The sequence below is a fragment of the Phoxinus phoxinus genome, assembly GCF_949152265.1.
Source record: "Phoxinus phoxinus genome assembly, chromosome: 17".
Classification (NCBI taxonomy): Eukaryota; Metazoa; Chordata; class Actinopteri; order Cypriniformes; family Leuciscidae; genus Phoxinus; species Phoxinus phoxinus.
The window spans coordinates 13,738,356-13,752,312 of NC_136892.1; the positions used below are offsets into that span (position 1 = coordinate 13,738,356).

General features: G+C 35.9%; 2 protein-coding genes and 1 long non-coding RNA gene across 4 annotated transcripts in view; 2 read left to right on the forward strand and 1 right to left on the reverse strand.

Moving 5' to 3' along the window:
• Positions 1-376: 376 nt before the first annotated feature.
• Positions 377-1,778, forward strand: LOC306984677. Of its 2 annotated transcripts, XR_013794592.1 has the most exons (5): positions 377-481; positions 689-717; positions 904-932; positions 1,119-1,147; positions 1,665-1,778. It is a non-coding gene; the product is annotated as an uncharacterized lncRNA (long non-coding RNA). The 2 variants fall into 2 exon arrangements; XR_013794593.1 differs by lacking the exon at positions 1,665-1,778 and having other exon boundaries at positions 1,119-1,255.
• Positions 1,779-3,663: 1,885 nt separating this feature from the next.
• nsrp1 (nuclear speckle splicing regulatory protein 1) lies at positions 3,664-8,009 on the reverse strand. Its single transcript, XM_079586188.1, has 7 exons — positions 7,736-8,009; positions 7,029-7,116; positions 6,888-6,944; positions 6,670-6,798; positions 5,955-6,162; positions 5,773-5,875; positions 3,664-4,947 (listed from the first exon to the last, which is right to left on the reverse strand). The coding sequence occupies exons 1-7, from the start codon at positions 7,753-7,755 to the stop codon at positions 4,098-4,100; spliced, it is 1,455 nt and encodes a 484-aa protein (XP_079442314.1). The 5' UTR covers positions 7,756-8,009; the 3' UTR covers positions 3,664-4,097.
• Positions 8,010-9,824: 1,815 nt separating this feature from the next.
• Positions 9,825-13,957, forward strand: part of ssh2b (slingshot protein phosphatase 2b) — a 32,975-nt gene continuing 28,842 nt past the window's right edge. Inside the window, exon 1 of the mRNA XM_079586183.1 lies at positions 9,825-10,045. Coding sequence (XP_079442309.1) covers positions 9,983-10,045 — 63 coding nt within the window. The 5' untranslated portion in view covers positions 9,825-9,982. The remainder of the gene's footprint in view (positions 10,046-13,957) is intronic.

A 13,957-nucleotide genomic window follows, 5' to 3' on the forward strand; every position in this document is an offset into this window, starting at 1 on the left:
CCATACATAATCAGTAAAATGGACCAGACATCTTTGTCCTGAAATAACACATATTTCCTATTAATAAAGATACACTTATTATTCCACAATGAACAATTGTGGGGGAAATGGTGCTTGTATATTAGTTACCGATATAATAATAGCCTACATGATGACAAGGTGACAATTTACATTTCAGTTTTAATGGCTCAAACTAAGATACACCTCAAAAGGAAATCAATACCCCCAAAATAATCAACGAAAATACGATTTAAAAAAAAATAAAACTATTTTAGGTTATAAATGAATCCAGTAGTTGGCAGAAATGAGCAGATCGCGCGTAGTGTTTTCAATACCAGAAGAACAGGAAGGACTACGTCATAGAGCGACTCGTGTATATAAATCACGAGGCGCACGCGTGTTAGTTCTTTCTGTTCCGAAGTTGCAACGCAATGAATATGTGTTCGGATAAGTTTCGAAAAAATATATACGACTAATTATGGTAAGACGCAATGGACCCAGTGTCTACTATTTTACAATAAGAATTTTCTTTCATACTGTGTTGTGATGAAATCTAAACTGATAATAGCTGGAATTACCGTCAGATGGTTCAGTGGTGATGATCGGTTTTCTGAGCACACTAAATGTGGAAGTAACTTTACTTCCCACGTGTATTATCTGTTCCTTAACAATCTGTCGTCTTTTGCAGATATTCTAAGCGGATTTAACAGATTTGTGGTGAGTTCTGCAGGAATGTTATTAAAATACTGCCCGAGTTTTTTATAATGATGAAACCTAAACTGATAGCTGGAATTACCGTCAGATTGATCAGTGGTGATAAACGGTTTTCTGAGCACACTAATGTATGAGTATTTACCACACACATGTATGATCTGTTCCTTAATTATCTGTTTATTTTTGCAGATATTCTATGAGGATTCAGCAGATTTGTGGTGAGTTCTGCAGGAATGTTATTAAAATACTGCCCGAGTTCTTTATAATGATGAAACCTAAACTGATAGCTGGAATTACCGTCAGATTGATCAGTGGTGATAAACGGTTTTCTGAGCACACTAAATGTAGGAGTAATTCCCACACATGAATGATGTGTTTCTTAATAATCTGTCTATCTTTTGCAGATATTCTATGAGGACTTCGCAGATTTGTGGTGAGTTCTGCAGGAATATCATTTAAAGGGATAGTTCACTTTAAAATTAAAATTCTGTCATTTACTCACCCTCAAGTTGTTTCAAACCTGTATTAATGTATTTCTTCTGCTGAACACAAAGAAAGATATTTTGAAGAATGTCAGTAACCAAACAGAAGTCTGTACCCATTGACTTACATAGTATTTTTTTTTTCCTACTATGGAAGTCAATGGGTACAGACTACTGTTTGGTTACTGACATTCTTCAAAATATCTATCTTTGTGTTCAGCAGAAGAAATAAATACAGGTTTGAAACAACTTGAGGGTGAGTAAATGATGACAGAATTTTAATTTTAAAGTGAACTATCCCTTTAAATACTGCCCGAGTTCTTTATAATGATGAAACCTAAACTGATAGCTGGAATTACCGTCAGATTGATCAGTGGTGATAAACGGTTTTCTGACTCTATACAATGTTAAGCTTTTCAGAAATATGGTCCTCAAATGTTTATCTAAGTTGTTTTTTTGGCCCACCAGATTTCAAACGACAGGATTGAGACGACGGCTGCTTGTTTTTTTAGTTGTGTATTATGAATTTATTTTGCATTGTAACTTTAAGAAAAACCTCAACCCAATAAAAGTTTATTCACACGTTGTGTTTTCTACATTGTTATTGTGAGAAAATGTTGCCTACAATGCAGACGTGTTAACACCTTAAAGGGATAGTATTCCAAACCTGTATGAGTTATTCATTTTTGGGTGAACTGTCACCGTCAGTGTTTTATTTACTTTTTTTTTTTTTTTTCCTCAAGTTTCATGGCACCCATATTTTGTTGTATATCTGAAAATGCAATGCATCGAAAGAACAGACCCTCTACTTTTCAACAATCAGTTTTATTCTACCTTGAATATTATCAACACTTGATGTGGGTAGATTTAATTAACCCCTTATTAAGAGCCCCCCCTTTTTTTTAAATGGACATTGCACATTCCGATCTTAAATGGTTGTAATTCAAGAATGCTTTGGAATATAGATGTAAGATTGGTTTTGTTTGGAAGACATTTGGCAGATTTTTATAGAAGAGAATTAAAGTTAAACAGAAAAAAAAGTTATAGAAGTTTGAGTTTATAAAAATGTACGTTAATTTAATTATATAAAATGTTTTCAAAACCTGGTGGTCTCTAAAACTGCAAAAAAATCAAAGGCAAAAATATGAACAAGTTGTTTCAAATTTAAGGTTGATATCTCATGCTTTCAGTGAGATTTTGTTTGGGTGCAGTACCAAACTTTTTCACTAGTTGACATTACTGCCCATATAAGGGTGCCTCCATTTCCATATGTTGTTTGAGTGATCTGAACCATTATTTATACAATTTATGAAGTAGACATCCTATTCAGAAGTAGTATTGGAAGTTTGGCAGACTTTGAAATTAATTCAACCTCTAAGAAACATAAAAAGAACACGTATGTGCATTATAGCTCACTGCCACGAATGGTGAATAACAAATGGTGAATATATAATTTTTTCCTTTATATTTAAAACATTTTCAGACCTTTTTTTCTAAAACAATTGAACGGATGCTATCTTTTGAACTCTTGGCATGAAAACAAACAGGTTTCTACCATTCTTTCATGATGTTTCATGTTCATCACAATTTCAAAATAAAGGTCTGAACACGCCTAGGAGTATGAAAATATTCTTGTTACAAATTGATAAATTACGGCTCCTCTGTAAAATATTTTAAAAATCAGTCACCAAAAATGAAACCGAGACTGTAAGCTTTCAAATGATATATAGTTTGTCAAGATTGGTTTAGGTTTAGTATAGGATATTACTGTTTTAAACTTTTATGTTAATAAAAGCAACATATTGAGCAAAAAAAGCAAACCGCTGATCAATGCTACAAACCAACACGTTAGTTGACACGTTTCCTGCCTGGAGTTTTGCGTCGCTGATTGGTTGAAGGACTATCCAATTGCGTACAGTCCTTTGAACTATGCCGTTGATCACGCCTATTGTGCAGTAGAAAATACAGAGTAGACTCCCCAGACCAATGTTCAATCTTAAAAGATTGAGCTGGGTCTGGTGATAGCCTGACAAGGGCCAGAACCATAGACTGAAAAAAATATGGACATAGTGTCCGTGACGTAGGCCTACACGATTAATCGCAATGAAACCACATGCGATTTGGCAAAGGCTGCGATTATTCTATGTGCAGCTCGTCAGTGCAGTGCGGCTGATCAGTAGTAAATGCTGCTCCATTTGAACGCCAGAGAGAGTCTTGCGCAGACACGCCAATTTTCCCCCGCCGCAAAAGTAAGATCACGCACATCATTCCAGGAAATCTCTTTCTGGCATCAACGCTGTAGCTGAATAAACAGAAGATTGAAATTCTTTGATTGATTAAACATGACTAATAAACACTCGGCTGCCTTATTCTGTGTGAGAAGCCATATCATCGAGTTGTCATGAAGGGCAAAATTAGCTATATAGACCAAAACCACTTTTTGTACAAGGCTGTAAACATGTTTCTGCTGTAAAGTTGGACATTTTAACATGGGGGTTCTATGGGATTGACTCTCTTTTGGAGCCCGTCTCTAGTGGCCAGTCGATGAATTGCAGTTCAAGTCACTTCCGTGTTGGATTCAATAGAGAGACGGAAGGTTACCGCTTGGCCAGAACGCACAAGTTTTCCATTTTTAATTCAAAACGATGTCATGTAAATGGCCCCTAAAAAGCTTTGCCACAATTGGTACCATTTGAGTTTATTTTATTAACACCAATGGACAATTATACATTTAAAGTGAAATTCACACAAAAAAAGCACCCAATAAGCCAAGGTCAATTCTCCCCACGTTCATAAACCATAAAGTATTACAATTATTTGCCTTTACCAAACCAATATTTCCTGTTTCAAAGAGGGAAACATACAATGTCTTCAAAAGTGATATAATGGTCAATCCATTAGCTAGTCATCATCTTTTTCAATGTAGGGCTTCGCAGCAAAACGAGTAATTTGCCGGGCCAAGTATCTCTCTCTGGCTGAATTTACAGTCTGGTCACAGCTGCGTTTAGCAAATTTACTAGGTTCCTGTTTTGGTTCATCTTTATCTTCAGTTTCCATTACCTTTTCTTCTTCTTTAGCATTGTCAGTTTTCCCCTCGCTTATCTTTTCTTCATCCCCGATTTTCCCTTTGCTGTCCATTTTCTGGCTTTCTTCCTCCGTTTTCTGGCTTTCTTGCTCCATTTTCTGGCTTTCTCTGTCCCTCAGATCTCGCTCTCCTTTGCGGTCCCGTTCTCTGTCCTTTGGGCTGTTGTCTCTTCTGTCTCGATCTTGCTCTCCTTTCCGTTCGCGTTCTCTGTCTTTTGGACTGCTGTTTCGTCTGTCCCTCTTACCATGTCTGTCGTCTCTGTCCCTTTCCCTCCTGTCTCTGCCTCTATCCTCTTCTCTGTCCCTGTCTCGTTCCCTCTCTCTTCTGCGGTCCCTGTCCTCCTTTCTATGACTGTGCTTGTCCTCTCTATCTCTGTCTCTCATCCTCTCTTTCTCCTTTGTCCTATCCCTGTCTCTATCTTTGAGACTTCTTTCTCTAACCTCTTTCCTTTCCCGGTCTTGCTCATCACCACTGTCTGAATGAGGGGATTTTTGTCTGTATTGGCGTTTTGAGTGGTTGCCGCTTGTGGTTGTTTTATTGAACACTGCTCGGTTATCACTCTGGTCCTCATCACTGTGGGATTCAGCCTCGCTGTCTCTTTGTTTCAGTGTGGGCTCCGGGGTCGGTGACCTTTCTGCTGCTGCAGAGCTTGTGGCTTTGTCCTCTCTGAAACAAGTTCAAGTTGAAGATTAATAATTTTATTAGAGCTTTCACAAACTTTCAAATAGTTAGCAATTTAAAATGCGACAGATAACAAAGAATAAGAGTAAAAGGAATAGTTCACCCAAAAATTAAAATTCTGTCATCATTTACTCACCCTCAATTTGAATTTCTTTCTTCTGCTCAACAAAAAAAGTAGTTATTTTGAAGAATTTTAGTAACCAAACAGTTGACCGACCCCATTGACTTCCATTGTATCCATACCCATATTCTTCAAAATATCTTCTTTTGTGTTCAGCAGAAGGAGGAACAACTTGAAAGTGAGTAAATGATGACAAAAGTTTCATTTTTAGGTAAACTATCCCCCTTCAACCTTTTCAGATACTGTATATGATGCTGTTTGAACTGAACTCGCGTCTCATACTACATGACACATAAATGAACATTTAATTTAAATTCATCAACATACATAAAATAACCTTAATTACAGAAGATTATACAGAAGATTCCTAGAATCTTCTGTATAGGAAGATATATTAATTATATTTTAATTAATATAATTACAGTTTTTTTATGTTAAGCATATTGCATGTTTTACAAGGGGTTTATAAACTTTTGCACTTATCAATGTTAAACATATCCACTTTATTTGTAATGTAAGAGCAGGTGCAGCCATTTTGAACTTTTTTATAATCTGCAAGGATTCTGGTGTCAGCCACTTCCAGTAATCATAAACACTGGTATTATTATCATAGTCATAAACTCTGGTGTGTAGCGCAAATAAAGAAATATCTTGCCTCCGCATTTCAAGATAAGGTGGATATGCCTCACCTTTGAGCACTACGATCAGGAATTGCCTCTTCTCCGACTGTCTGATTGAGAAGATGTCTATAAAATCCACTGAGATCCTTCTGCTTCTTGACATCCAGCGCAGCTAAAAATGAAAAAGAAAACTATTCAGTGTGTCCATTTTAATACTCATAACAACACTGCATTACACTTCAAGAACTCACCTTCTAACGCTGCTTCCCTCTTCTCTCTCTCCAACTCTTCCTGTCTTTCTTTAAGCTTCAGGCGATAAGCTGAGGTGACAAAAGCCTCTTTATCAGCAAACATCTCTCCCTCTGCTTCTCTTTCCTTCTGAATTTTCCTCTCATCACGACGCTCTTGTTCCTTCTTTCTCTCCTCCACTGCACGGAGCAGCTGGTTAATATACTTGGGCTGAAAATGTTCAAGTGAACAATTAGCTATTGATCATGTGCTACTTAAAAATATTATTTCAAAGCATCATATAGTAATACAACAGCGGATACTATAGACTTTTATTGATTTAAACTCAAGGTTCATCCACACCAAAAACAATAACTAGAATAATACATTCAAAGTTTTAAATAATCGTTCTCATTCTATGCGAATAGGGAAGTCCACACTATGACGATAACGACAAAGAGAAATGATTTCACTTTCAGAACCATTTTTTTCCAGCTACTGAATGATAAAAACATAGACAGCCAATCAGAATTCATCCTGCTTTAAAGAGTTTGAGCATTTAAAGTAGCAGACGACAAAACTGTAATACATGCTTATAATAAACAGAATAATATCGTCCATTAGTGTGGATGCTGCTTATATAGTTATAATTCTAGGTGTCAATTGGTCCTAAGAATGTCTATTGAATGCAACAAACAAACAAAGCAACTTTTTTTGTAATACATTTTTAAAATATACCTTTTTATCTGTGCCACCTAGCAATTTTTTATTGCTTTCCAGTCTCTCTTTCTGAATATCATCATACACGTTGTCATAATCATAGACAGTGCTGTCCTCTTGAAGTGCCTTTTGCATCTCAAGACGGGTCTAAAGTGGGATGTATAACAAAAGAACTGGTTTCAACAACATTAACCTCATAATTACGCAACGGTTGTTGGGATGTCTTCCATGCTCACCTGCTTCATTATCTTCTTTTTGGCTGCCTCCTTCTTCAAGCTCTCCCCAACAGAGGTCTACAATATAAGAGATTGTGTTTTATTACAGTGCACTGACTTAAGTGTAGAGAAAGTCATATTCGGATTCATTGAAGCTGTCACCTCATCATCAGAATCATCTCCAAACACACAGGGGCGTGAGAGAAGGGCAGATTTTGATGCACTCTTCTGAGGCAAAATGAGCCCATACCTTAAATGCAAACAAGACAGTATGAATGAATACGACTTAGTTTTTATAGTAAGTACTGGTTAACTAAAGTTTAGTTTAAAATGTTCATATTATATATATAATATGAAAATGTGTATAAAAAGGGGGGAAATAAATCAGCTTAGCTGGTTGGCTGTCGATCTCCCAGCATGATCATAACTGCTATGCCAGCTATACCAGCTTAAACCAGCAAAGACCAGTTAAACAGCGCAGGCTTGTTTTAGCTGTGTGTGTTTATTATTTTTCCAGCAGTGGCAACGTTAGCCAAGCAAACCCCATCCCAATTTCATATAATGACCGTTTGCAACCAAAAAATATTATAGTACGTAGAGCAAATTAGAGATTTTAGTAAAATGCAACATGTAAATACAATTTATTTATGATTTATAATGTGGCTAATATGATTGTATTCACGTGTTTTGGGGATAGCAGCATTAGCTCAGTGGCTCGGACTATTTTGATTAGCTTGTTCTTATCAAGATACTCTTTAACAACATGCACACACAATCATAATTCCATCTCCATCATTATAAATTATAATTTCTTCATATGTCTTGTGTAAGGGGACGAAATAGCTGTAAGTTAGGACTAAGGCACTTACTGTTTACCAGAGGTCGCCATCTTGCTTCCAAAACTATCTGGCGTACAGCAGATTCGATAACTGCTGTTAAATACGACGTTAAAGCAACAACGCAGAATCGAATTGTAATTAATCACAATTATTTTAAAAAACAACGATACATTAAAATACCCTATGTGTGATTAAAAATTAGTCATATTGATTACGTTTACGTTTTTGTGAAAGTACCGTATACGAATCGAACGATATTGCTGTTTTTTACAATCAACTTGACCCATTTCTTTTGGGAGTGTCCATAAAACGTTTCACAAATATAAAATATATAGAAACGTGATTATAATTGTACATTAATGTACATAAATTGTTTAATCATGTTTAGTAACTGAATTTACATGTAATAAGGCACTTGTAGATTCCCTAGAGAAAACAAATGTCTACTTATGGTAAATGTGTATATACATTTATAAATTTGTTTTACCGTTTCACCATCTGCTAAAACTCTTAATGAAAGGAAAATTAAAGGTTTAGATGTTTAAATAGAGGCATTTAAAGGAAATAATTTAAGCAAATGGAGAGATAAACATTTGTTGCATAATTATTAAAATAGCCTAGGCTACATTTAATGCATATCCATTGTCAAGTTTTTAATGTAGGCCTATGCTAAAAAACAAACAAACAAAAAAACAGGAATGAAACCGTTACAAAACAGGCTGCCACTAGATGGTGACAATCTCTTTAATAAATCCCTAATTCACCAAGAACCACACCCCTGGCAAGTTGCTGTCATTCTTACAGAACAGACAGTACAGTATTATATTTGTATTACCATATATATTTGAATCTTATAGGTGTTGTTAATGTTTTTCTATTATGTAAGTAAGACCATGTATATGCCTATTGCAAAAGTTGATATGGTTAAAAGTCGGGTCCACTTTTTGTAACTTGTTATTGGGTACAGCAGTTCTTTATTTCTATTATGTGTATGTTTATCAATCCATAATTGATTTTTGTCCATTTAAAAATAAGAGTTGACATTTTTACAGATTTCTGTAAACAGTTTTTCTTTCTGTAATGTGTCCTACTGTTAGTTCAAGTGGATGGAATTCTTTGTATTGTATCTCAGTATTAACCCAAACTCTGTTACACCTGCAGTAATCCTAATCTCTCTCACTGTTAATGCCATTCAGAGAGATTTGGGTAAACGCTGGATTGGGTAAACTGGATTGGGTAAACGCTTTGGGTAAACTCTGGACAAGTTGTGTGTGTCAAATGCTTTGGGTGGCTTCACACTGGCCATGAAGCAAAATAAACTGTAGGCCTACTATCTATTCATCTTTGAGAGTATCACATGACCTACAAAGAACTGAGTTGCATTTGCTTTGGCATGTGTGAAGCAGCAGTGTGGGAGTGGAGGTTACGAGCAAAAGAAAAGAAAAGTCACAGCTTGTCTGTAAACCCATTTCCTGTCTGCACATCATCTGAGAAAACAGAGATGTGTTGCACATGTGTGTGTGTGTGTGTGTGTGTGTGTGTGTGTGTGTGTGTGTGTGTGTGTGTGTGTGTGTGTGATGCTTTACTAAGTAATTAATTACTGTAATTTAATTACTTTAACCATGAAAATGTAAAGCTATTATTAATCAATTAACCATAGTTGGAAGCTTTGAAGGGATAGATCACACCAACATGAAAATGCTATCATTTTCTCACCCTCGTGTGAGGTCAAAATATATATTTTGAAGAATGTTGGTTATCAAAATGCTTCGGTTCCCTTTGACTTGTATTGTTTTGTCCATAAAATGGAAGTAAATGGAAAAATAAACTGTTTGGTTACCAACATTCATAATATCTCATGTTATGTTCCACAGAAGAGAGCAATACACGTTAGAAACGTCATGATGAGTAAATGATGAAAGAATTTTCCTTTTGGTGTGGACCATTAAATTAGCTTTAAATGCATTTCATAGCAGTTTATATAAATGTGGTATTTTTTTTAGATAGACTAAATTATTAAGAGAAACCCAACCTGGACCTTTTAAAAATGCTGTTTAACTCTTTATTTCGCTTGTTCAGTACACACACAGTTAACCATGGCTTGAGGCCACTGAATCTTGACAGCTGGCGGTTCCGGCGCAGGCGCAGAGGAGTCGCAGAGAGGAAGCGCGACAGAGAGCAGTAGCAACGGACGAGCTGCGGCTGATCTCCTCTGACACAATTATGTCTGTCTCGCCACCACCAGTTTCTCTCAGGTATCCGTTTACCGGAGCCTGAATGGCGTTGGTAACTGTGCAGCGGTCGCCTACTCCAAGCGCAACATCCAGCCCGTGCGTTTCGGTGAGTGACTCTCATCTTTTCTTTTCTCCGACACCTTCCACCGCCTCGGTAGTTTTGGGTTCATTTCCGCTGTTTCCTACGGTCCGTTTGTCCTCAGACGCTAGAGAAACACGCATGCGTGAAATATAGACTCGGAATTACATTGTTGTCCATATGGCTCATCAAATATCTGGCGAGCGTGCGACATGAGCTGTATCTCAGTCGTTGAGATTTTCTGCTAAATTTACCGGTTGTTTGCAGTGGCATGTCACAGTCAGGAACTGTTTGATAATTGCTCAAATGACTCAAAGCTTCTCTTTGACAATGTATCAAAATAGTGATATTCACATGCAAAGGTGACTATGACGATGTGATTGGTCCTCAAACGAAAGTCATCCTGGAACCAGGAAGTAAACGCAACCAAAAAAACATAACTGAGCCAGTTATAGTAAACGGGCTGTCTGTGTAGAGTAGGAAAAAATGTGTGATGATTAACGTCTAAAACTAGACTGAATAACAGGAGGCGGCATTTTTTTTTTAAATATAACGTAAAGCAAGGGTTTTAATTTTGTTTAAATGTAAATGACCCCAATATTTGTTGATCCCCTTGTCAGGGACCCCTCACCATATAGACAGCTAACGTTATATATTTTGTATGTATTAAAAACATTTAAACAAAATACCACTAAAACAAAATATTAAAGCATGCCAACCTATTATTATTATAAACGTGAAGATATTTTTTTTCAGACTTATTAGCTTAGGCCTAGCTCTTTTCAAAATAAATATGATTTCAAGGAGAAACTCCATACAATAACAAAAATTATATGCAGATTGTTTTATTTTATTACTATTTAAAGCAAGATCTGTCAATATAAATAAATAAAATGTGTGATAAATCCTCAAATCTTTAGACAGCAGAAGTTCAATAATAATATTGCGCTACATACAATAGTCGTGACAAGAAAACTATTTGTTGTCTCAAATTTTCCTAACACCACTTGTAGCCTCTGTGGGTCCTTAGACTCCTGTTTTTCATAATTTAACCTATAGAAATGTAAATTTGTATGTAAAGATAAAGACAATTTGTTTTTACCACTACAGAGTCGTATGATATTTCACTGTTGTCTATTTAGTGACTGAAACTGCAGCCACGATGGTGCTGGTAAAGAGTCAGTATGACAGAATTGGAAGGTTTGGTTCCAGGTGGGGTTGATTCAAGTTCTGGGACCAATTTCTGCTTTCACTCACTATTATCTTCTTGAGCAGTACACTTAACCCCAGGTTACTTCAAAGACACTTCCTTCCAACTTGTTTGTTAAAAATCATCTGTTAGGTAACCAGTGGACAAATGTTATCTCTTATAGGCAATTTCGTTGGTCTTTCTAAGGTCTTGTATCATGTGACGACGTCTGCGAGAAATCTCATGTGAGAGTGTCAGACTCCTGTTTGATGCCTGTCTGTGGTGTACCAATACATGCAACAAATCCGGTCTTAGTTTGCTGTGCTATGCTTTAACACACAAATGTGAACTATGTGTATGACTATAAACTATTTGAATGCATGCATTATATAGTCAAATATTTTGGAGGTCTAGATTGCCTGTCATTTTCTGCTTAAAACCAAATAATTCCTTCAAACACAGATTTCATGGAGTCAAACATTTCCATAATGCAAAACACTGAGCTTTCATTTGGGTTTATGTAAAATCATGCCCATCTTGGATAATGTCAGACTGCCATGAGTAACTTGAGATGAATTGGTTCTCTGATAGCCCCGTCTTTTTTGGCGCTTTCAGTGCATTTCTGAACATGGTAAATCTCAGGCTTATTGATGCAATGCTTTTCAAATACGGATGTGGCTCTGTTTCATTAAAAACAACAATGTCCCCCCTGTATTTTTGCAATAGAATTGTTCTTGTCACACAAATGATCTGGTGGAAGTTTCTTCAGTGTTTACTGAGCTGGTTGTGTCATGTGTATAAAACAAGACAAGTTTCTAAATATCCAGTCAGCCTTAATCATATTCAGTCTTAATACAATATTGTGCCTCTCGCTTTGTCTGTCTATATATGTTCTGGAATAAAGATGCATCATGCATGCTACGGCGAACTGTTCATTTTAAAACCTTTTAGGCTTTAAACTCCAAACTCTTATTAACAAGTTCAAATGCATTTAGCATGAAATCCCCATTACTTCAGTTGATCATCTTTTCTGAATATAATAATTAGGGGTGGGAATTGGCAAAAATGTGACGATTCAATATAGTATTACAATATTGCTCAACTCACTTCAAATGTCACATTTAATTATGTGAACATTATCATCTTAGCATTAACTGAAGTGCAAAAACTTAGGAGGGTAGTGCAAAAACTTTGTCCTTGAACATTCAGGACACAGGACCTTATTATTGGACAGGATGTGTTTATTCTCGGAATAGGAGACCTCTCACATGAATGGTGAGCTCCCAGCACATAACTTAAAAGTATTTAAATTAGGGCTGTCAAAAGATTAATCGTGATTAATCACATCCAAAATAAAAGCTTGTGTTTACATAATGTATGTGTGTGTACTGTGTAGAATTATTATGTATAAATACACACACATTCATGTATATATTTAAGGAATAATTGCATTTATATACTGTATATACATTTATATAATTATATTATATATACATATTTTATATATAAATATAACAAATACATTTTCATTTTAATTTGCTGTTGAATGCATGACAACAAAGCACCGCAACAAGTGCTGTAAACTCCGAGAAAACCAATGGAGAAAATCCTAAAGTAAAACAGATAATTTTATAAATCAATATTGCAATACTTTGCACTACTGTAGCGATATAATAGCGTGCGCAAAATGTCGCGATACTGAACAGAATCAATGTTTTCCCCCACCACTAATAATAATGTGGGCTTAGGCACTGATCTGAACTGTTAGACCCAAATAAATGGTGCAGCATTTGAAAGGCCTAATAAGCCGTATAAGTTATAATTTATTGATCACTGGCAACTTGGCAAGAAAGCTGCATGAATTCTTAGACCGATTAAAAGTAGGTACACCGAACAAGACATTCCCCAAACAAAATGTGGGAACCAATTATTGTACTTGTTCAAGTTATGCGTGATTTTTCAGTGATGTCCAATTAATAGATAATAATGCAAAATGTCAGCCCCAGCAGTACTTGTTTGTGCACAAAATAATCAGTGCATGCATGCAAAAACAAAATGATTATTTCTATGCATGGATTAAAGTAAGGGTCTCCACACTTTTTTTCAAATACATTTTTGTTGAAAATTTAAAATATGTGCAATACAATATTAAGTTAACTTCAACCAAATCTAACTTTAGGAAACTTTATAAAATGAAACCCTAGATTTGAATAGGTGTCACTGTCTGTCTCTCCATGAACGGATATCTTTAAAAGACTGTATTAAATATTGATTTTGATGCTAATCTTTACATTGCATTTTCATCTTTATTGTTTAGCCTCAGAAGCCGGGTTTCCATTACGGATTTGCGCAAAACTGTTGCAATATTTCTAAATGTTGATTGCGAAATGACTACGTTTCCATTAACCAATGTTATGTGACTAAAACATATTTGTTTCCTCTCGCTAGAAGTCATTCCAAAAACCATGGGAATGGATGTTGGTTTACGTATATCTCAGCCACTGCACTAGCTATTATTTTTAATCAAAGACATAGGTGTATTATTCAAACATTAAAGGGATAGTTCACCCAAAAATTCGGTCGTCATTAACTCTCCCTCAAGTTGGTCCAACTCCAAACCTGTATGAATTTCTTTGTTCTGCTTGTACACAGAGGAAGATATTTTGAAGAATGTTGGTAACCAAATAGATCTGGGGCCCCATTGACTACCATAGCAGGAAAAATAAATACTATGGTAGTCAATGGTGCCT